The 23,328-nt window shown below is 61.0% G+C and overlaps 1 protein-coding gene across 3 annotated transcripts in view; it reads right to left on the bottom strand.

The window, feature by feature from the left end:
- Window positions 1-415: 415 nt before the first annotated feature.
- The window catches only part of PHF24 (PHD finger protein 24), a 36,337-nt gene continuing 13,424 nt past the window's right edge, over window positions 416-23,328 (bottom strand). The window contains exons 2-8 of one of the 3 annotated variants that reach the window (XM_074952227.1): window positions 19,198-19,594; window positions 15,787-15,972; window positions 14,334-14,412; window positions 13,561-13,763; window positions 9,495-9,661; window positions 8,937-9,038; window positions 416-5,801 (exon numbers count right to left, since the gene is read on the bottom strand). In XM_074952227.1, the coding sequence (XP_074808328.1) occupies window positions 5,702-5,801; window positions 8,937-9,038; window positions 9,495-9,661; window positions 13,561-13,763; window positions 14,334-14,412; window positions 15,787-15,972; window positions 19,198-19,587 (1,227 nt within the window). In that variant the 5' untranslated portion in view covers window positions 19,588-19,594 and the 3' untranslated portion in view covers window positions 416-5,701. Of the gene's footprint in view, window positions 5,802-8,936; window positions 9,039-9,494; window positions 9,662-13,560; window positions 13,764-14,333; window positions 14,413-15,786; window positions 15,973-19,197; window positions 19,595-23,328 lie in introns of those variants that run through there. The other 2 variants (XM_074952228.1, XM_074952226.1) reach the window with 2 other exon arrangements.

A 23,328-nucleotide genomic window follows, 5' to 3' on the forward strand; every position in this document is an offset into this window, starting at 1 on the left:
TGCTAAACAAAGGCCCAGGAGGGAGCTGAGTTCAAGTTCACAGCAAGTCCCCTGGCTAGGGAGCTCGGCCCAGGGGGTCTGGGGCTGCCCTGGCTAGTGCTGAGGGGAGGCACTGAGGACGGTCTGCTCATGGCCTCTCTGGAGCGAGGGAACCAGGAGCCACCTCACAAGCCACTGGTACTCAAGGGCAGCCACAGCGTCCAAGGACAGAATGGGCCACTGCGTGAAGTTCCCATCTCAGCAACTGGGATACGGACTCACCAGGTGCTGCGGGCCCAGGGTGCACCAGCCACGGCCACTGGACCCCTGCGTCATTGCAGCAGCCCCCCGGGGTTACCGCCCTTAGGAACCCCCCAGAGCTGCTGGTGACTGAGCGATACCGAAATCCAAAGACCAACAGATCTATCGAGGTTGGACACAGCTGTTTAATGAACACATCTCGCTGCACAGCCCTTCTCACGCCTCGCGGCACCTCCCAATGACCAGCCGTTGCCCCGGTCCCACTGACAGCAGGCCATGGGGCTGTCTCAGCAAACCTGGGGGGCTGACTCCCCCATTTTCCCCGCTCCCGCTGCAGCCATTGGCACCTGCGCAAAGCGGGGGTAAAATGCAGCCCAGGCAGAAGGGTCGGGCTCCACACAAGGCGCAGGGGAATGGGCCCCTTTATCTGTCCAGTGCCCCCCAGCTGCCACATGGGGTGTGGGAATTTGGGTAACTGACTGGCTCTGCCCCCACTGACCCTGGCCTCCACGCAGCCCTGGCTGGCTGGGTATAACCCATGCACTTGTTACCCAGCGAGCCAAGCGAGACCTGTGTTCCCAGCCAGCCCGTGGGGCTCACCACCACAGGCCCCCGGAGACGACACTTCCCAGCAGTGCACAGGCTGCAAGGCATGTTGGGATGCGTAGTCTCTGCAGGTCAGGCCTCTGTTAAAGGTGGAGGCTGCACGCAGCTCCATTTCCCGCAAACGAAGGGCAGCCTTCAGTGCCCAAAGCTGGAGCATCACCCTGGGTCACCAGCCAGAGAGAAGCAGGCTGAGGGCTTCAGAGCGGCGCAGAGGGTACAGATGCAGGACTGCCCTCATATCAATAGAGAACGTGTCTAAATCCCCTGGGTGCATGGGGACAGCTCCCCATTTGGTTATCTCCTGGGCTCAAGCAGAAAGATCCAGGAAGCTACCTGCCCCCGGGTCCCTGAGCTTTCCTTTGCCCGTGTCTCCTCTGTCCCATTAACTCAGCAGTGGGCCTCTTGGAGGGAGCCCCCCGTATATTATCCCTGCCTGGTAAGTGCACCCTCCTGCTGCCCTCATTTCAATCCTGAAGTGCACTCGGCGATGTGCCAGCCCTGGAGTGCGAGTACGAGGAGCGCTCGTCCCTGGCACACCGGCTGCGAGAGCTGCCTGAGAGCCTCGGACCCACTGCGAGCGCTGCTCCCGACTCCCCCAGGGAGGAAAGGCACCGCTGGGGGCTGATGCATGTGTGAGAGCAGGGCCGGCTTGGACGTGCCGCTCGTCCGGTAGCCCTGCTGGCTGGCATCGCTGCAGCTGCCTCTCGTGGTTTCTCGCCAGGCCGTGCCCCGGGTGGTGTCTGTTGGGGCAGTTCCATGGTCCTTCCCTCTGCCATCGTTAAATGGGCTGCCCCACGGAGGGACGGCTTTCACAAGCAGGACCTGTAGGGGAGCGGCCTTGGCTCAGCATCGCGGTCCATGCCTGGGACGCCCACGGGCCGAACGTGACCGAGGGTGCGTTGCAATGCAGCCCGCGGCTCCACTCCTTTCTGACGCAGGGCTGTAGCGCAGAGACTGTGGGTCCCAGGATGTTGCGCTCCACCTTGATCTGGGGGGCACTGCGGGCTGGGGCCTGTCGTCTCCTCACCTGCACCTCCTCTGGGGACGTACGGGTGGGCACAATCTGCTCTGGGTTAGGCATGGTTGGTGCAGCTCGCCAGCTGTTTGCAAGGTGCCAACAGTCGGGTGGTGACAAAGTCTGGGCGTGTTGCTCCACGCCATCTGTGCCCACGCACCAGGACGAGAGGCGCCAGAGGAATCCCTTAGATAGACAGCATGGTTGGGCTCCTGTTTGGGTCACTCCTGTGCACTTGAATCTTTTACATTCAGCAGCAGCAATCCTTCAGCCTCTCCCCACGCCGGGCCCACCCCACGCACACCCTGTGTGGCCCCAGGCTACCTTCACTGTCCCAGTGGACGCGAGGCAGGGCTGCTGAGATGGTGACTCGGGCAAGCCTGTAACGAGGAAGGTTATAGTCTGTAGTGTATGGACGGGGATGGAGCAGGAGAGGGCGTTGCAGGCAGCAGGGCAGGCTTCCTTCTAAAAACAGGACGAAGTTCTGGGCAGGTCCCTGGGAAGCCAACAGCTGTTGTGCTCTGAATATACTTGAAACAAGGCTAACTGGCCAGTGAACCCCCAAGAACGGAGAGCTGCAAGATCTGGAGTGAGCAGTCATCCATGAGCTGCTTCCCAAGAGACAGAGCGACCCCACTGGCCAGACAGTGACCATGGACTCATTGTCGTTGGGGTGGGGTTGCACCTAGGCCCTCCCGTCACAATGGGATTGATTCCTCCAGCAATCTCTGGCGCTGTGTCCTCTCCTTTCAGCCTCCCCAAGCCAGGCCCACTGGAAGGTCTAGCAAAGCGAAAGCGAAAGCATTTGCCACACTGGATCAGACAGTTGGATCCTGCCTCCGGCAAGTCTTGGATCCTGCCTGTGGCAAGGGCGGCAATTGGGTGCTTCTGAAGTGACCCCCCGACACGTGACAATGCCCCATGGGTGGAAATTCCCTCCTGAGTCCTGTGGTGCTCCAGGCAGAGCTGTCAGGAAGGACTTTATTTCCGGCGGTGGCTGGGCCTGGTCAGGAAGCGGGCCATGCCTGATGTAACCGTTTTATCTCCGCTAGGTTGAACTGTGACCGATTTCCCTCTCCCATTAGCTGAGCCAGCATTTGCTGCAGCCGCTCAGCTCATATGCAGCTGGCTCTGGGGATGGCCAAGTGCTTATTAATGAGAGGCAGAGCCCGCCGAGGGGGGAGGCCCTCTCTGCTGTTCTCGGCGCAGCTCACGGAGCCTCTGTCTACACAGGAGAGCTCTTGCTGTGGGAGCCTCACGCCTTCTGCTTTCCCTGCCTGAAGAAACAGCACAAGAGCAAACCTCAGTTCTGCCCAGAACTGCTACTGGAGAGGCCCAAGCCCGCTGATTCTGAGCCTGGGCCCTTGCCGGAGGCTAAGGGGATCCAGTGACCTCTTGTTGCTCACCATGGATCTCCTCTCTCAGGCTCTCAGCTTCTGTACTGGCTCTAGACATCGTGAATGCAGGCTGGTTCCTAGCTCCCCTGATGCGCTCCCATAAGCTGATCCAGGCCCTTTTATAGGCTTCGGGGGCGGGGGATCTGTGGGTCAAGCAGCCGGTGGAGCCCATGGCCCCCTTCCTAATGAATACATCGGCGCGGAGACTACAGATGCCAGCATGCAATGCTCTGTCTCCAACCAAGCGCCCTCTGCTTGGGTTGGGACAAGGCACTGCATCCTGGGCAGGCTGCGCCTTCGCGTTCAAGGGGAAGGTAGCTGGTCCCTGCGGCCGTGTTCTGTGGTGGGTAAGCTGGGTGGGGTGGAAATCTGGTCCCTCCTGATAGCGTCTCAGACGAGTTTGCTGATCTTGCATCATGGTGCAATACTGACTTCTCTTTGTAGGGAACAGGAGGCACTGTTATGAACAGCTGTCGGGTCCCGAGTGCCAATGGGGGCTGCTAGCACTGGGCCTGTGAAAGACGTGCAGAGCTAGTGCACATGTGTCACCATTGCCCCCCGGTAGGTGGAACTGGAACTGCTCAGCTGTGTGTCATAGCTCCTGTACTGCTAACAGTAAAAGAAGATTCTTCTTTGACTCCGGGCACTGGCCGGTGCTTTTGGAGCAGGAGGGCATGACTTCTATCCTGGCTTATGGCTGTGAAGTCACGGGTGGCTACGGATTCCATAAAATCTGGCGGAGGTCTCGGAATTCGCAGACATGCGATGCTGTGTAGTAAAGGCAGGTAGCTGGCGTCTGAGAGGACTAAGAAATCACAAGAAACTCGTCTCCCTTCTTCACGCATGGCAAGGCCAGAAGGGACCACTGTGACCCTCCAGCCTGCCCTCCTGCCTAACCCCGCCCCATGACGCCTGCATCCAGCCCAGTACTGGTGGGTGAGCTAGCAAGCGTCTTCTAGAAAGACATCCCGGGGCGAGGCCCAGGTTACGTTCGTGGCAACGCTTCGACAACTCCTACCACGTCCTCGTTCCATAAACACAGGGGGCCTGATCCTCCTCCCCCACCCTGCAGTGAACCCGGCTCACTTCACTGGAGCTGACACTGATGGGAGCGAGAGGGGAAGCCGGCCCCGTGACAAGCAGCCGACACACCGCCCAGCTCTCAGGATTGTCCTGATGGGCCCCCTGGTTAGCAGAGCAGCGCCTGGCGCCTGACCCGGGAGGTGGAGCTGCTCAAAGGGAGTTCTCTGTGGCTCGTTTATGCAGCCGCAGCAGTGGGCCGGGTATTTGCCAGCCTGAGGAAAGCAGTTCCCCACATGCCCGCTCCCGGGGACACGGAGCTGCTCTGCCCCGAATCCACCCTGTCCCCCACCCAGCCCTCTCGGCCAGAGCAGGACTGTCGCTCGGACAGAGACCAGGGTCTGACTCTTCTCCAGGAGACAGGTGTGAACCAGGAGCAGCTCCGTGGTGGCGCTCACACTGCTGATCTGGTGGTGGTGGTGAGGGGCGACCCAGGCCCGGTATGCCATGTCCTAGCTGGGGTCTCACGGTGTTCGGCTCTTGCTCCATGCCCAGCTCCCTGGCAGGCTGCTCTCCCAGCCGGAGATCTGCTCACACAGGGAGGCTGGAATATGGGTGTCGAGAGCCACCGTGCAGAGTGGAGAGGGTAACACTGCCCTGGCCGCTGGGGACCAGCCCTGAGAGCCTTTGGTGAAAGCGGATGGTGTGTGTGTCTGGGGGCGGGTCCCAGAGAGCAGGGGAGAGGCTGGGACGGTGCCCGGCCCAGCTTGTCAGCGGCAGGGCAGCCCCGCAGGCCTTGCTGCCCCGGCTCAGCCAACACGCCTCCCTCTGCTCTCCACCGGGCACGCCCGTGCCATTGCCGGGCCAGCAGGGGCCTCGTTAGTCCACAGCCACCGGGGTCCGCCGACCTGCCACAGGGCTACCTCGACTCTGGGAACCGTCCAGCCGCGTACGTGGGGGCTCGCATGGGCTTTCTCGGCCAATCAGAAGCCAGAATGCTGCTGGACTGTTTGTGTTCAGTCCTCTCTCCACTAATCAGAAGTCTGCCGAATTTCGTGGGGGTGTGTGTGTGTGTGTGGGGGGGGCGCAGCTCCCTCTCAGCCAATCAGAAACCAGAACTCTACTGAGCTGGGGGTGGGGCTGGGCGTGGTGCGGGGTTTGAGGCCTCGCTCCACCCATCCGAAGTCTGCTGGGCCGTGGTGAGGGAGCGGAGCCGGGTGCGGCTTCCTGAGGCCCATGGGAGACGGGGCAGCAGGCTGGAGCGCCCCTCTGGCGGGTGAAGCAGACTGTCAGCTCCTCCGGCTGCAAGCTCGGCGAATACAGAACACAATGGCTAGGACTGGGCTCCGTGCGTCCGGCCTCCCGCCCGCTCATGCATCGTCCCGGTTGGGAGCCCTCGCCCGGCTCCTGTCCCGGGCAGCGGCTACGCCAGCGGCTTCAGGTGGATGGCGGTGCTGTTGGGGCGGGCGGCGAGGATGTAGATGACGTTCTCTTTCAGGAAGGTCGGCCAGTCGACAAGCCTGCTGGGGAGAGCGGAGGGGGCTTAGTGTGGGGGCCACAGGGGCAAGGGCTCTGTCCCCAGCCCAGCCCAGCCCATCTGTGCTATGCGGCAGCTCCCGGCCAGCCCAGCCTGGCCACGGAGCAGCAAGCCCATGGGCCCTACAGAGCCCAGCGTGCCGCGCTCCATCGGGGCATGAGGGGCTCTGCCTTCGTAGGGACCACTGGGGAGACAGGGTCCCCTCACCAGAGCCTGGCCTGATGGACCTGCTAAGCAGGGGTCTACATTTCCCATCAGCCCCGCCCCACTGCACATCTCCTTCCTTCTGGCCAGGTAAGGGGGCACAGAAACCCTATGAAAGACCCTGAACCGGGATCTGACTGGGCACCTAGGGGAAGCAGCAGCCGCCTGGCAAGCCAGGGGCTGCGGAGAGGGCCCCCCAGGAATTGGATGGAGAGTCCCGGATGGAAGGCTGTGACGGCCGGACATCACAGCTGGGTGCAGGTCTGTGTGGCAGCTGGCAGGGAGCCAGGGCAGAGGGATCCTGATTAGATACACTGCTAAGTGATCCTGGCCTGGGAGCCTGCACGCGCCTATTTGCTGGACGAGAGCCCGGACTGGAGAGGGCAGCCCAGGCATGGAAGAGCCACCCATGACCCTCGAGTGGGCTGCCCCCCAGACCCAACCAAGAACCGCTATTGCTCACCTTGCACCGTACCTGTTCAAACCTCGGTACCTAGGGTATCGGCAACCTTCCCCTTCCCTGCCAGCCCCAGTAAAACACCCTTCCCTTAGCACACGTCTGAGTGGTTACGGGAACGCCAGCCTCGTGCCTGCAGGGCCTTCAGTGCTTCTCAGTGTTTGTCTCCGAGTCGAGTCGCGGTGCAGCTGGCAGGCTCCTGGCTCCGGGGGTTGGGGCACTCCCGCCCTAAGCAGCTGCACACAGGAGCTCGGAGGGTAGCGCTCTGGGGTCTCCCCGTGATTCCCGGCCTGCGTAGCAGCCAGGGCGGTGGAGCCGGCAATGAGGGGGGCCGACAGGTGGCAGGGGCACAGAGTAGCACGTTTTCCATCCCAGCAGCTGGTTTCTGCAGCGCTTGGTGCAGCTCCAGCGTCTTCTGCCCGCCCACCTGCTGCGTCATGCTCCGACCTTTCAGGGCCCGACCCCTAAGTCCGGGGTTCATCCGGCAGCAGCCGTGGAGCTGCTTTAGGGGTCTGTGCCTGTGCCGTGACCGTGGAAATGTAGGATCCTGATCTTAAGTTAACAATACTTAGCACCTCACAAACATGAATGAGCCGTCCCACACCCCCAGGAGACAGGGCAGCACCATTTGTACAGGTGGGAAACTGAGGCACAGGGAGGGGAAGGGCCTTGGGTCACAGTGCGTCGGTGACAGAGGACTAGAAACCAGGAGTCCTGACGCTCAGTCCCCTGCTCTAACCACTAGCCCCGGCTCCCTCTTTCCTGGGCAGGAGAACGAAAAGGAAGAGAGGATTTGCTGACTATTCCATTTCAAAATGTATTCACTAGCCAGCAGATATCTGTCCCCCGGGAGGATTCTGCTAACGAGCCGGGCTCCCAAACACACCCACGCCTGGGTGCTTTAACCAGAGTGCTCCCGCCCGCCTGGGAAAGGGACGCCATCACACAATCCTTCCCGGGGCGGAGGAGCCGAGGCATCTGGCAGACAGAGAGCCCCGCTCAGCCCTCTGTCCCTGCAGCTTTGCACTGATGGGATGCCGTTAACTTCAGCGATGAAGCCAGCCCTTTCTGCGTGGACTGAACGCCATGAAATACATGGAGCTCCAGCTTACCGAGGTGATTTCCCATCTGGGTGAATTTCCTCAACCACCTAGTGATTTTAATAGGAGACAGAACATTTTCTCCAGACGCATGGACTGGGTGCGGGGTGGGGGGGTGGGGATAATTACACTGTCTGCCTCATATACCTATAGTGCTTTTCATTACCCTGGAGACTCTCCAGCTGCTTTCCAGACTGAATATAAAGGGATCACTCCCCTCACCACCACCCCACACTACAGAAATGCAGCCACCTCTGGGGGGTAGCAATACATCTGTTTGCTGCTGGCTGTGATGGGAGACCATCAGCATGACTCTCCGGGCTGAGGGGTGCAGTTCTGCTCTAGCTGTCGAAGAAGGCCATCTTGATTAAGCTGCTGCTTTCTGTGGATTCCAGGAAAGCTGCTGAAGACAAGTTTTCCTGGAAAATGTCACCACTCTTGCAAAAAGGCACCGGAGGCTCTGTGTGGGCCTGTGTATAGAGCGCTAGGGTGGGACTCTGGAGACCGGAGTTCTAGTCCTGGCTCTGCTACTCACCTACTGGGTGACTTTGGACAAGTCACTAGACTTCCCCATGTGCAAAATGGGGGCAAGGACACTGGTCTACTGGTGAAACGAGCTGTAATTACTACTGACCACAAGGAGGTACCAGCTCAGTCTGACCCGGCAGATGGCACCTCCAGCAGCCCATACTGGCACACTGGTTTCTCGCCAGCACTATGCTTAGGAAGGAAAACTCCAGTGTACAAGGGGACTCGCTGGGTGGTCGGACTGCAGCAAAGGCTGGGGGCGTTAGAGTGGGTGCCAGTTGAACACCAGGCAATGGGGTGAGGTAGTTGTGAGACAGGCTCGTATTGTTTAGTCCTGAGAAAAGCAGGCTATGGGCGACCCACCGGATAACAGCCCTCGGCTGTGTCAAGGGCTGCTCTAAAGGGGACAGAGATCAATGGTGACAGGACATGATCTGCAGCAAGGGAGCTGTCGGTTGGCTCTTAGGAAAAGCTTTCTAACGCTCAGGTTGTTAAGCTCTGGAGCAGGCTCCCAAGGGAGGTGGTAGGATCCCCGTTGCTGGAGGTTTTTAAGGCCAGGCAGGACAAACCCTCACCAAGGGGGGGTCCAGGTTTACTTGGCAGGGGGCTGGCCTAGATGAGCTCTGCAGGACCCTTCCAGCCCCACCCTGCTATGATACCCCTTTAACACCCCACCCCCCAGCAGTGGGGCGGGGCCCTCCGGACAAGCTGCACTGGGATGTGGGGGAGCCCAGCTAGCCTGTGCCCAGCAGAGCTGAACGGAGGCTGCGGCCATGGGCCTGGAGACTCCTGCAGCAGGACCCATCTTCCCCCCACGCCCCGCCCCACTCACCTGGATTCCTCCTGCTCTGTGCCCAGCAGGGTCTTCTCCTGGCTCTGGCTGCTGCCACTGCTGGCTGGGCTGCTCTCCGACATGGGCCCCACGTGGCTGATGCTGCGGAGGAGAAAGGGCATTTCCCGCCTTTGCAAACGTGCCCCTGGGCACAGGAGCCGGGCTGGGACGCCACCCGCGCCCAGGGGTAGCCTTATGACGAACGCGCGTCGCCAGGGCCGGCTGCGCTGCAGCTGTGCCCCACACGCTGGGCACGTGATGTCAGGGGTGTGAGGGGAGATGGGGGGGCTCCCCATGCCAATCTCAGGCAGCTGGGAGGGAGATGCGGGGACGCAGAGGGAAGTGGAAGCTGTTGCTTGGGGGGGTGCGGGGGGAAGGCCGGGGGGTCTGGCTGACGCTTTGGCCTGCGCTGGGAAGACACAGGGCAGGGGTTCCGGGTAGAATCGCCCCGCTAACTAACCCCAGGAGTTTGGGCCTCCTGGTGCTCCCCCGGCTCTGGCGTTCGTCCATAGCACGTGTGGGGAAGGGTTCTCCCCCTGGGCAGCCCGGCCCCGTTACCTGACATTGCAGGACGGGGCCTCCTTCTGGTGCTTCCGAAACCATGTGTGCTGGGCTCTCCGGCACTCGCCCTCACTGATCAGCCCCTGGCCGTCCTGGTTGAGGGGCAGGAAGGTGGCTCGCGCTCGCTCCCGCTCCTTGGCTGTCAGTAGCCGCAGCAGGGAATTCTGCAGGAGGGAGAGAACGGAGGAGGACGGGGGGCTGGCTGGAGCTCCGGGGCATGGCGGAAGAGGCTGCAGGGGGGCAAAGCTCCCCTCAGGCACAGGGACACAAGCCAAGGGGTTGGGTTCATCATAGCCGTGCCAGCCCCAGGCAACACTGAGGGATGTCCTGGGCAGGTCCCTCTCCAGCTATCCCAGGCCGGGGTGGTGGGAATTCAGCCCCATCCTGCTGATTGGTGTGGGGAGAGGAGACCACACCTCAGCTGGGACGGCCACTGTCTCAGCCTGACCTACAAAGGGGGAGGCTAATCTAGTGATGGGGCCTCCATATAATCTACCCCTCTCGGGCGGACAGAGGGGTTCAAATCTGGGACTCTCTCTCAGTATGAGAAGGTATGAGCCTCTAGGGCTGGAGCAAAAGGAGAAGTTCCTTGGATGGCTGCTATAGTAGGCTCTTATCCTCTTTTGTGGACCAACCACTCGAAGATATGAACAGCCACACTGGGTCAGACCAATGGTCCAGCTAGCCCAGTATCTTGTCTGCTGACAGTGGCCGGTGCTGGCCTCAGAGGGAATGAACAGAACAAGACAATTTTGAGTGATTCATCCCCTGTCATCTATTCCCAGCTTCTGGCAGTCCCGACGTTTACAGACACCCAGAGCATGGGGTTGCATCCCTGACCATCTTAGAATCATAGAATCATAGAATATCAGGGTTGGAAGGGACCCCAGAAGGTCATCTAGTCCAACCCCCTGCTCGAAGCAGGACCAATTCCCAGTTAAATCATCCCAGCCAGGGCTTTGTCAAGCCTGACCTTAAAAACCTCTAAGGAAGGAGATTCTACCACCTCCCTAGGTAACGCATTCCAGTGTTTCACCACCCTCTTAGTGAAAAAGTTTTTCCTAATATCCAATCTAAACCTCCCCCATTGCAACTTGAGACCATTACTCCTCGTTCCGTCATCTGCTACCATTGAGAACAGTCTAGAGCCATCCTCTTTGGAACCCCCTTTCAGGTAGTTGAAAGCAGCTATCAAATCCCCCCTCATTCTTCTCTTCTGCAGACTAAACAATCCCAGCTCCCTCAGCCTCTCCTCATAAGTCATGTGCTCTAGACCCCTAATCATTTTTGTTGCCCTTCGCTGGACTCTCTCCAATTTATCCACATCCTTCTTGTAGTGTGGGGCCCAAAACTGGACACAGTACTCCAGATGAGGCCTCACCAGTGTCGAATAGAGGGGAACGATCACGTCCCTCGATCTGCTCGCTATGCCCCTACTTATACATCCCAAAATGCCATTGGCCTTCTTGGCAACAAGGGCACACTGTTGACTCATATCCAGCTTCTCGTCCACTGTCACCCCTAGGTCCTTTTCCGCAGAACTGCTGCCTAGCCATTCGGTCCCTAGTCTGTAGCGGTGCATTGGATTCTTCCATCCTAAGTGCAGGACCCTGCACTTATCCTTATTGAACCTCATCAGATTTCTTTTGGCCCAATCCTCCAATTTGTCTAGGTCCTTCTGTATCCTATCCCTCCCCTCCAGCGTATCTACCACTCCTCCCAGTTTAGTATCATCTGCAAATTTGCTGAGAGTGCAATCCACACCATCCTCCAGATCATTTATGAAGATATTGAACAAAACCGGCCCCAGGACCGACCCCTGGGGCACTCCACTTGACACCGGCTGCCAACTAGACATGGAGCCATTTATCACTACCCGTTGAGCCCGACAATCTAGCCAGCTTTCTACCCACCTTATAGTGCATTCATCCAGCCCATACTTCTTTAACTTGCTGACAAGAATACTGTGGGAGACCGTGTCAAAAGCTTTGCTAAAGTCAAGAAACAATACATCCACTGCTTTCCCTTCATCCACAGAACCAGTAATCTCATCATAAAAGGCGATTAGATTAGTCAGGCATGACCTTCCCTTGGTGAATCCATGCTGACTGTTCCTGTTCTTGGCTAATAGCCATTGATAGACCTGTTCACCATGCACTTATCTAGTTCTTTTATGAGCCCAGTTATACTTTTGGCCTTCACAACATCCCCTGGCAAGGAGTTCCACAGGTTGACTGTATGTTGTGTGAAGAAATACTTCCTTTTGTTTGTTTTAAACCGGCTGCCTATTCATTTCATCGGGTGACCCCTAGTTCTTGCGTTATGAGAAGGAGTAAATAACACTTCCTTATTTATTTTCTCCACACCAGTCATGATTTTATAGACCTCTATCACATCCCCCCCATAGTCGTCTCTTTTCCAAACTGTATAGTCCCAGTCTGATTAATCTCTCCTCATATGGCAGCCGTTCCGTACCCCTAATAATTTTTGTTGCCCTTTTCTGAACCTTTTCCAATTCCAATAGATCTTTTTTGAGATGGGGTGTCACGGAGTCCCTGGGCGATGCTCTGGAACTGCTCCCCATGAAGCCAGTCAGGACTCTGGGGCAGTCGCCTTTCCGTGAGCAGCCTGTCTGCAGGACACACAGCTCACACAGCTTCCACCTTCCTGGGTCTGACCTCGGAGCATTCAGCATCCTCTGCCCCTCCGTGTGCTTCCCACAGCGAGTCCGCCCAGGCGGGGCTCCTGGGGAAGCCAGAGGGTCCTGCACCCCAAATTCGCAGACAGACGTGACTCTCAGCCAGCCAGTAAAACAGAGGTTTATTAGACGACAGGAACATGGTCTAAAACAGAGCTTGCAGGTGCAGAGAACAAGACCCCTCAGCTGGGTCCATTTTGGGGGGTAGTGAGCCAGACAACCACGTCTGCCCTTCACTCCATGTCCCAGCCAGCCCCAAACTGAAACTCCCTCCAGCCCCTCCTCCTCTGGGCTTTGTTCCTTTCCCGGGCCAGGAGGTCACCTGATTCCTTTGTTCTCCAACCCTTTAGCTCTCACCTTGCAGGGGGGAAGGGCCAGGCCATCAGTGGCCAGGAAACAGGGTGTCGGCCATTCTCTGTGTCCAGACTCCTGCACACACATGCCCTCTAGGGCTCTGCAATGATCATACACCCTTATCGCACCACCTAGATACTTAAGAACTGCCTAGGGGAAACTGAGGCACCCCCACACTATTCAGAGGAAACATTAAGAACAGTCCCACTTCGTCACATGGGGCAACCAGATCCACATGCAGTATTCAAGGTGTGGGCATACCATGGATTTATAGAGAGGCAACATGATATTTTCTGTCTTATTCTCTGTCCCTTTCCCAATGATTCCCAACATTCTGTTCCCTTTTTTGACGGCCGCTGCACATCGAGTGGATATTTTCAGAGAAGTATCCACAGTGACTCCAAGATCTTTCTTGAGTGGTAACAGTTAATTTAGACCCATCATTTTATATGTATAGTTGGGATTATGCTTTCCAATGTGCATTACTTTGCATTTACTTTGAATTTCATCTGCCATTTTGTTACCCAGTCACCCAGTTTTGTGAGATCCTTTTGTGACTCCTCACAGTCTGCTTTGGTGTGTTGGGTATGAACCCTGGAGATTGGTGCTCTAAAATAACTAAGGTAGATAGCTAGATAGATAGAGGGGGTGGATGGAGATAGACAGACAGATAGATAGATAGGTAGATAGATAGAGGGGATGTGTGGGGATAGATAGATAGATAGATAGATAGATAGATAGATAGATAGATAGATACAGGGGATGTATGGGAATAGATAGATGATAGATGATATGGGGAGGGCCGGACACACAAACAGAAGTGAGGCAGAAAGAGAGATCTCGAGGAATGGGCAGCTCATTGGGATGGGGAGAGGCACTGGGGCAGTCTCTGGGATGCTCAAGGATCCCCCTTGGCCTCCACGGGGTGCCGAGCCCCCGCCCTGTGGCATTGCCCAGGGGGCCCGGCTCCGTGCGCTCGTGGGGGGGAGGGGAGGGGGGCTGTCTCAGTACCTGTGGCCGGAGTTTCTGCAGCAGCACGATGGACTCGTGGGAGAGGAAATCCGGCCACTCGACGTGGCCCTTCTTGTCGGGGTCCAGCGTGGAGAACTGCAGGGCAGCTCGCTCCTCCTGCTCCTCGCTCATCGGCCTCTCGAAGTGGCGCTTGTGGACCAGGTGCTTATAGTGCAGGAAACTGTCCTGCATCAGGCAGGTCTCTGCAAGGCCAGGCCCGGCGCCCGTCAGCCCTGTGCTGCGCCCAGGGGAGAGCGCTGACCCCGGGTCCCAGCCCAGCCAAAGGAGCCGGCGCTGCCGTCACAATCACGCTGGTCCACTCCCCAGCCGGGACCTGCAGCCAGGCCTCCCGTGGTCCCTTGCCGCCCCCCCACCCCATGACATCTCAGGCACACTCTGCATTGTGCACCTGTGATGTCCTTGATTTGGCCAGGGAAACATGGAACCTGAGTGTAGGTCTTGGCAGGTGAATAAACAAGGAGCAAATCTGGGCCCAAAATCTTGCTCACCTGCTGACCCAGGGCTTTCAGAACTGGGGGTGCACTGCTGGAGTTCGGGGTGCCTGTGTGAGGCTCTAGGTATCCCACACGTGTACGGAATGGGCCTAACTCTGGGCCTGAAAACCCTGGTCTCTCTGCTTGAGTTAAAGGAGAAACTCCACCAGCTGTCAGCCGTAGTAGAGCTTTTATCTTCTGTAGCTCCTAGGGGGAGCAATATACACACCCAGGGGCCAGGACATTGCAGCATGAGGCGGGGCGAAGGGCAGCACTCACCGGGGATGATCTTGCATTGCTGGAAGGTCTCCATCAGGCTGTACATCTCCTCTTCCGTCAGCAGGAGGTTGAGGTTATCCTGCCGCAGGGAGAGACGTTCAGAGAGAAACACCCAGGGGTTCGTTAGCACCCGGAGAACAGCCCCGGAGCTTCATCCCAGCTGCCTGGCGGGATCCGTCATCCCGCCCGGGACTTCTCCAGCCCCATCGCAGCAGCATCTGGCGCCTCCCAAGCGTGTAGCCATGGAAATACGGAGAGCCACCAGTCTGTCTCTTTCTCCCTTCCCGGCGTGCAGCGGAACTAGCTCAGCTCGCTTGCAGGCTGCTTGTTACGGGAGGGAAGCTGTGCCCTGTGCGTGTGGATGGGGGCGGGGTGCTGTGCACACACGTGTGAGTGTGGAGGGGTGTGCGTGCAGTGCGGTGTCGTGCAGCGGGGTTGAGAAGGATTTGGCAAGGGAAAGCCGAAGTGACAAAGCAGGTTTTGCATTTTGTTCTGAACATGGCGAGGTCTGTTGTCAGGTTACTGGTGTGAGCGCGGGGCTGCGGCATGCTGGTGTGTTATTGTAGGGCTGCTGGGGAATGCTGGGGGGTGGGGGGCTGGTGTGTTATTGTAGGGCTGCTGGGGAATGCCGGGGGGGTGGGGGTGCTGGTGTGTTATTGTAGGGCTGCTGGGGAATGCCGGGGGGTGGGGTGCTGGTGTGTTATTGTAGGGCTGCTGGGGAATGCCGGGGGGGTGGGGGGCTGGTGTGTTATTGTAGGGCTGCTGGGGAATGCCGGGGGGTGGGGGGCTGGTGTGTTATTGTAGGGCTGCTGGGGAATGCCGGGGGGGTGGGGGTGCTGGTGTGTTATTGTAGGGCTGCTGGGGAATGCCGGGGGGTGGGGGGCTGGTGTGTTATTGTAGGGCTGCTGGGGAATGCCGGGGGGTGGGGGGCTGGTGTGTTATTGTAGGGCTGCTGGGGAATGCCGGGGGGTGGGGCGCTGGTGTGTTATTGTAGGGCTGCTGGGGAATGCCGGGGGGTGGGGGTGCTGGTGTGTTATTGTAGGGCTGTTCGGGAGTGACACCGTCTGTCTGGGCTTGGTGGGGGGGTGACCCCGTTTCCCGGGGTGAAGGGGTTGGGGGGGACACAGGGTTTCGGTTATGGGAAGCGGAGCCTCGGCCCTGCGGGTCTGGGCCCAGGCAGGTGCCTCCGTCAGCCTCTGGCTCCTGTCCTGTGCCCCATGGGGCAGCGGGGCCCTGGCACAGGCACGGCCCCGGGCTCGGGGCAGGTCAGGGCGCAGCTCACCCCATGGGGCAGGTGTCGGGGACTTGCCTGCTGCTGCCCGGGCAGAGCCTGCTGTGGGCGTCCCCAGCTCGGCGCTCCCTGCCCACCCTTCGTGCGGCTCCCCAGGGAGCCGTGGGGCCCGGGGCTGGCCCCAGGGCAGCGGCCAGGCCGGCCCCCCCGGGCCACACTCACGCAGTAGTAGCAGCTCCAGCCCGTCTCGGTGTGCGCCGTCTCCGTCACCTCCACGGCGCTGCTGTGGTGCAGGAAGCCCATGCGACGCAGACAGCCGTCATGGTAGACCCGGGTGCACACCCTGCAGGGGAACAGGCTCTCCGCCGTCCACACCTCGCAGATCTCGCACATCTCGTCGCTGCTCACCTGGGCGAGGCAGGCGGGAGAGACGGGCGGGGGGGGTGAGCAGGCGGGGACCCGTCACACGGACCGCCTCGGCGCCCCGCTCCCCCATTCCCTCGGCCTGTAGCCCTCGGCCAGCAACGCAGGGCGCAAGGCCCCGAGGCCAGGATCTGTAACTAGCGAGGGGGCTGTGTGCGGGGAGAAGGGGGCTCAGCTCCTTTGGGGATGGGGGCCACACGAGAGAGAGGGCAGTGGACAGATGCATTGATGGGTACATATGGGGATGGATGGAGGAGGGGTGTGTGTCGGGGGGAGAAAGACAGAGGGCTGTGGGGGGTAGAGAGGGGTGGATAGAGAGGTGTGTATGGCAATGGATGGATGGATAGATGGTTGGATGGAGGGGTGTGTAAGGGGAGGGATGGAGGGACGGAGGGGTGTGTATAGGCAGGGATGGGGGATAGAGGGTGTGTGTAAGGGGAGGGATGGAGGGGTGTGTAGGGGGATGGATGGATGGAGGGGTGTGTAGAGGGATGGATGTGTAGGGGGATGGGGAGGGATGAAGGGATAGAGGGGATGTGTAAGGGGAGGAATGGAGAGGTGTGTATGGGGAGGGACGGATGGAGGGGTATGGATGGGGAGAGATGGAGGGATGGGTGTGTATGGGGAGGGATGGGTGTGTAGGACTATGGAGGGGTGCGTATGGGGAGAGATGGATGGAGGGAGGGATGGATGGGTATGGAGCATGTGTGTGTGTGTGTGTGTGTGTGTGTAAGGGGAGGGAGGGAGGGAGGGGTGTGTAAGAAGATGGATGGATGGATGGATGGATGGATGGAGGGGTGTGTAAAGGGAGGGATGGGGATGGATGGAGGGAGGGAGGGAGGAATGGAGGGGTGTGTAAGGGGAGGGAGGGAGGGATGGGAATGGATGGAGGGAGGGAGGGAGGGAGGGGCGTGTAAGGGGAGGGATGGGAATGGATGGAGGGAGGGAGGGAGGGGTGTGTAAGGGGAGGGATGGGGATGGATGGAGGGAGGGAGGGATGGAGAGAGGGGTGTGTATGGGGATGGATGGGGATGGAGGTAGGGAGGGGTGTGTAAGGGGAGGGACGGATAGATGGAGGGGTGTGTATGGGGAGGGATGGAGGGAGAGAGGGAGGGAGGGATGGAGGGGTGTGTATGGGGAGGGATGGAGGGAGGGAGGGGAATGTAAGGGGAGGGAGGGATGGATGGAGGGGTGTGTATGGGGATGGATGGATGGAGGGAGGGAGAGAGGGATGTGTATGGGGATGGATGGGCATGGATGGATGGATGGAGGGAGGGAGGGATGGAGAGAGGGGTGTGTATGGGGATGGATGGGGATGGAGGTAGGGAGGGGTGTGTAAGGGGAGGGAGGGATGGATGGATGGGTGTGGATGGGGATAGATGGATGGAGGGAGGGGTGTGTATGGGGATGGATGGGGATGGATGGAGGGAGGGAGAGAGGGATGTGTATGGGGATGGATGGGCATGGAGGGAGGGAGGGAGGGATGGGGATGGATGGATGGATGGAGGGAGGGATGGAGAGAGGGGTGTGTATGGGGATGGATGGGGATGGATGGGGATGGAGGTAGGGAGGGGTGTGTAAGGGGAGGGAGGGATGGATGGATGGGTGTGGATGGGGATGGATGGATGGATGGAGGGAGGGGTGTGTATGGGGATGGATGGAGGGGCATGGATGGGGATGGATGGGGATGGAGGGAGGGAGGGAGGAAGGGATGGGGATGGAGGGAGGGAGGGGTGTGTAGGGGGAGGGATGGGGATGGAGGGAGGGAGGGATGGATGGAGGGGTGTGTAAGGGGAGGGATGGGGAGGGAGGGATGGATGAAGGGGTGTGTAGGGGGAGGGAGGGATGGAGGGAGGGATATGTAGGGGGAGGGATGTGTACAGGAAGGATGGACAGATGGGGAGCTCCTTCTCCCTGTCCCCAAGCTGAGGTTGCCTGCGCTGTGGAACCTCCCCCCCAACCCACACCCGGGGTCACCAGGTCTCTCCGTGGCGTCTCTAGCCCCTAGTGGGGGGCTGCAGGTCAGGACTGAGGGGCCTGGGCCCTGGAGCTGTGGGGAGCACTGCACGGGCCGTTTGAGGGCATCAGCAGATCAGCCCCTGGCCCATGGGGGAGCGCTGGAGCCGAGGGCCGACAGGTGCTAGCCCTAGACGTACTGAGTGCAGAGCCCAGGGCTGGGGGAGCGGGGGGTCGGGGTGGAGGGGCCCTGGCAGAGCCGGCGCGGCAGAGCCCAGGGCTGGGGGAGCGGGGGGTCAGGGTTGAGGGGCCTGGCAGAGCCGGCGCGGCGGAGCCCAGGGCTGGGGGAGCAGGGGGTCGGGATTGAGGGGCCCTGGCAGAGCCGGCGCGGCGGAGGCCAGGGCTGGGGGAGCAGGGGGTCGGGATTGAGGGGCCCTGGCAGAGCCGGCGCGGCGGAGGCCAGGGCTGGGGGAGCGGGGGGTCGGGGTGGAGGGGCCCTGACAGAGCCGGCGCGGCGGAGCCCAGGGCTGGGGGAGCGGGGGGTCGGGGCTGAGGGCCCTGGCAGAGCCGGCGCGGCGGAGGCCAGGGCTGGGGGAGCAGGGGGTCGGGGTGGAGGGGCGCTGGCTCTCCGCTCGGCTTGGGCAGGCTGGCACGGCTGGCTGGCCTCCTCTCCTAGGGACCATAAAGGCCTCTCTAGGGCCAAGAGCCCCAACTCCCCGTGCACGTGACCCTTCTCCAGCACCCACCGGCCAGTGGCATCCAGAGCAGCACAAACACCCCCAGGCCACAGGCCTGGGCACAGCGGGGACCCATGGCCCCCCCCACACATGTGCTGCCAAGCTGACCCAGGCTGCCGGCATGTGGCCGAGGGTCAAAGGTTAAGGCAGGAGGGGGCCAAGCCCCCCATGGCCCGTGGCTGTGATTGCTGCAGTGACTTGTGCCATGGGGCCTGCAGCACCCAGACGGTCTCCCCACACCCAGGGGCAGCCGGGGGTTTTCGGCATGGTCCCCCGCTGGGCCCTGGCGCCCAGGACGAGGGGATTTGACCTGCCCTGGAGCAGCGGGTCCGTCTGCCAGCCCCAAGCTCTGGGAGCCTCCTGCCCCTTCCCACTCGCTGGCTGCTGGTGCCTGCCCCAGTCTGGGGAGTGATGGGGAGAGCAGGTTACGCCGGCTCCTCTAAAGTGTCCACCTGGGCTCCCCCGTCTCCATGACCGGTGCCCCCCGTCTCCATGCCCGGCACCGCCCAGCACTCACCTGCTCCCTTTGCTCCAGGCTGATCTCCAGCGGCTCGTCATCGTGCAGCTCGCGCGTGGGCCGGACGAAGGCCGGCGGTGTGAAGCGGTTGGCGCGGTCGAACTCCTCTGGCTCCACGCCCCGTCCGTCCCGCAGCCGTTCCCAGGCCGCCCGGTTGGCATGGCTCTCCTCCCGCTGTGCCTGCGAGGGGCCAGCGGCCTCCGGCCTCTCCTCCTCCTCCTCCTGCACCTCCTGCACCACGTGCTCCAGTGTCCCCCGCCGCCCGCCCCACGCCTCCGCCTTGCGCTTGGTGGAGGGCCGCTCCCGCAGCCCATCCTTGAAAGCGGAGACGGCCAGGCTGACCTTCTGCACCTGCTCCACCGTCTGGCGCCGGGACATCAGCACCCCCATGGCTCTGCTGGCAGGAAAGAGGGGGTGGGGGGTTCAGGGGTAGCCTGCCTTGCGGCTACCGCCCGACAGCTCCCAGCCCTTCCCCTCACCAAAAGCCAGCCTCTTCTGGGGTGCGCCATGGCAGCTGCCTCTACAGGACTCACTCACCACTGAAAGGCCACTGCCTCTGGGGCAGGGCGCAGCAGCTGTTTAACAGCGCACGCCAACGCTGCACAAGACTCACGCACCCGGCTCGGAAATGCAGCCACCTCTGGGGCAGGGCGCAGCAGCTGTTTAACAGCGCACGCCAACGCTGCACAAGACTCACGCACCCAGCTCGGAAATGCAGCCACCTCTGGGGCAGGGCGCAGCAGCTGTTTAACAGCGCTCAGCAACCCAGCGCCACAGAGTGGGACAGGAGGTGACGACGAATTCCTTGTCCAGCTGAAGCTCCAGGGAGGGGTAAGGGAGAGTGGTGGGGAATCGACTGATCCGTGTTAGGCTCTGACCCGGGTTTATACCCAGATTCTTGTAGAAAGTGCCCAGGTCCTGCCCTCGGTGTGGTTGTGGCTCTGGCCTGAAAGAGGCGCTCAGGGGAGGATGGGACAAACAGAGATCAGCCATGGAGAATCCCCTCAGCTCTCCTCTGACCCTTTCCCGGGGCCTGGGCAGCCCCAACCCTTCACACTGCTCCCCCGTTGGGTGGCGCTCGCCAGACTCTGGTGTAGACACAATCAGAGACACCCCCACACCGCACACAGATACGCACCTGCAAACACAAACACGTGCTCCCTCCCCTCCCGGAGTGGCGGAGGAGGGGTCTGGGCCAGGCTGTGGCAGCTCCAGGCCCAGCTCAGACACCGGCTCCAGGGCCTTGAGCAAGTCCCTGCACCCCTTTGCTTGCCTGGCCTTCCCTTCCCTGGAGAGCGGAGCCCAGGGTGTTCTCCTGGCCCTGCCGGGGGGAAGGGGCATCAGCCAGTGTGTGGATCCAGCTTTGCAGATGCAAACCCTGCAGCGGGATGGTCTCTCCGGGAGCAGATCGTGCCTAAGCCGGCGTGGAAATCGTGCTTTGCGCGTCGTCTGTCAGATGAACAGTTCAAAGAGCCCTGGCCCGGTCAGGGAGTGTGAGCCCAGCTCAGCCCCAGCCCTGCACCCCGTGCTGGCCGTCACACGCAACACGCTCCGCATGCCAGCGCACACGCGTCTCCCTCCTCCACACACAGCCCCACAGCCCTGTCGCATGAAACACACTCACCTAAACGCCGGCACGCGCACGCACCCACCCCCCTCCCTCTCCCACCCACAGCCCCCTGTCACGTGCAACACAAACCCCCAAACACCCCAAACACCCCCCCAGCCCCCTGTCCCATGCAACACACCCAAACACAGGACCGTGCACAGACGCCCCCCACCCCATACGCACATTCAAGCCCCCCGCCATCCACAGGTTTGCAGTTCAGGTGGAGGACACAAAACCCCAGTACGTCCCAGCCCTCGGTGCCCCATTGCACCCTCTGTTATTGGGCCCGGGGTCACCCGGGCGACTCCGTGCCCCCTGCCAGTCGTGTGCTATCAGCGAGGCTTCCCAGCGGCCCCACTTGCCCCCGCATCACGCGTGCGCCCCCCCGCCCCGCGTTCCCGCTGGGCCAGCGAGCGGCCCCGCACCCCAAACGCTGCCCGTCTCCCTGCACGCTCTGCTTGGCTGGCGGGCGCGATTGATTTCCTCCCCGGTTGCCAGGGCAACCCAGGCTCCCGCGGGCCGGGGCTGGCAGGTAAGTGATTTGCGGATGCCGTGCTGGGGGAATCGCGTGCAGGTCCCGGGGCCCCCCGCTGCAGCGTGCCCGCCGGGGATGCCGAGGGCCCCGCAGGGTGGAGGGAGGGGCCCAGAGCCCCCGGAAAGCAGCGTCCCTCCCTGTGGCGCGGCCCATTGACGAGGGAGGGGAGAGCCAAGGGAGGCGCTGCCATTGCCCACCAGACGCCCGGGAGAGCCACGCTGCAGGCCCAGCCGGGAGCATCGGCCCAGCCGGGCGCCGTTGTCTGGACAGGCCCCGCGCCAGGAGAACCATGCAAGGAAGGAGCCCAGGGCACGGGGCGGGCAGACAGCAGCTGCTAGGAAGCAGCAGCGTGGGCAGGCGGGCGCCATGCTCCCAGGGGAGCGTCGTGTGCACAGTCAGGGCAGGGCCATGGTGGGCTCTGCCATGGGGGCACCATGGCACCAGGAGAGGGCATTAGCACAGCTGGGGCAAGAGGGTGCTGGCGGGCGGCGTGGGGCCCTGTGCAATGGGGCTGCTCGCTGGTCACGCTGCGCATGTGGACCTCAGGCTCCCGCCACCCCTTTGGACCCCGTGGGCCCTGCCCCACATCTCCTCCCACACCTTAGTGCCAAGGAATAAGAGCAGTGGAAGTACCGTCTGCTGCAATGGGAGAGACTGGGCCGGGCTGGCTGGCAGCCGTGGGGCAGGGCCCATCGCCTTCCCTGAGACTAGCCTCCCCCAGCCACAGGGATGCAGCCCAAAAGCCAGTGTCCTCGCTCCTTAGAGCCTGTGACAAGCACAGTGCCCTCACACGCACACACTGCTCTCACACACACACACTGAAACACAAACACACACACTGCCCTCGCGCACACACACACTCAGAAACACATGCGCTGAGAAAGACACACACACACACTGCCTTCATACATATACGCATTGAGAAACACCCACACACTGCCCTCACACGCACCCACTGCCTTCACACACACACAGACAGAGCGAGTAAGCACACACACACACACACACACACACACAGAGCCAGCAGGGCACCCTCCCCCCGCCCGCCCTGCAGGAAGAGGTGTCAATGTGCACACAAACACCGAGCAGAAACGCCCTCATTCCCACGCTGCTAATCCGCAGCCACAGCCCTGCGGAGAGCGCGGCAGCCTGGGCCCGCCGCAGCGCTGCAAGAGCTCGAGGACACGGATAGTCTGATTAAAGAGCGAGCGCTCTGCAATATCACCGGAGCCCGCGGGAGCCGGTTCAGGGCTGGCTACGGGAGCTCTCGAAAGGGGAATCCTCATCAAATGGGGTCCTAGCGGGAGGCCGCCAAGCTCCATCCTAGGCCTGACGCTTTTCAACATCTCCCCCGCCCTGATCCGGGCAGTAAATATGAAATCCCTGCTGGTAAAACGTGCGGCGGGCACACAGATTGGCGAAGCTATAAACGGTGACGAGGCCACACCGAGCGATCGGGATCGCTGCGTAAGCCGGGCCTGTGAAAAGCCAAGCGGGGTTTTAGCCATGTGGCATTCTACACGTAGGGACAGGGCATCCGGCCAGACCCAGGGAAGCGGGGCTGTGCCCTGGGAAGCAGTGACTCGGGCCAGAGCGGACAAACAGCTCAACACGAGCCCCCAGTGCGAGGCCCTGGCCAAAAGGGCGAATGCAACCCCTGGCTGTACGGACGGGAGGAGAACAGGGGGGCGATTTTCCCCTGCATGCAGGGGAACGTCCTGGCCTGTGAGGGGCAGGAGGGTCAGACTAGTGAGCTAATGGGCCCACAGGACCTTGACAATCATTATCACGGTTATGGGGCTGGAAAAGTCCCGAGGAGCGGGAGCTGTAGTGAGAGAACACAGGGCTGAGCCTGCCTTGCTGTATAAAATACGCCCCGGTGCATTCGCCGCTGTGCTCGGAAGTATCATCTGAAATAATTACAGCTACACGGCGGGTGTCAAAGGAAACGAGCAGACGTGAGCGGCTTTGATCGTGTTTGTTCACC

Source organism: Natator depressus, chromosome 5 (assembly GCF_965152275.1).
Source record: "Natator depressus isolate rNatDep1 chromosome 5, rNatDep2.hap1, whole genome shotgun sequence".
Classification (NCBI taxonomy): Eukaryota; Metazoa; Chordata; order Testudines; family Cheloniidae; genus Natator; species Natator depressus.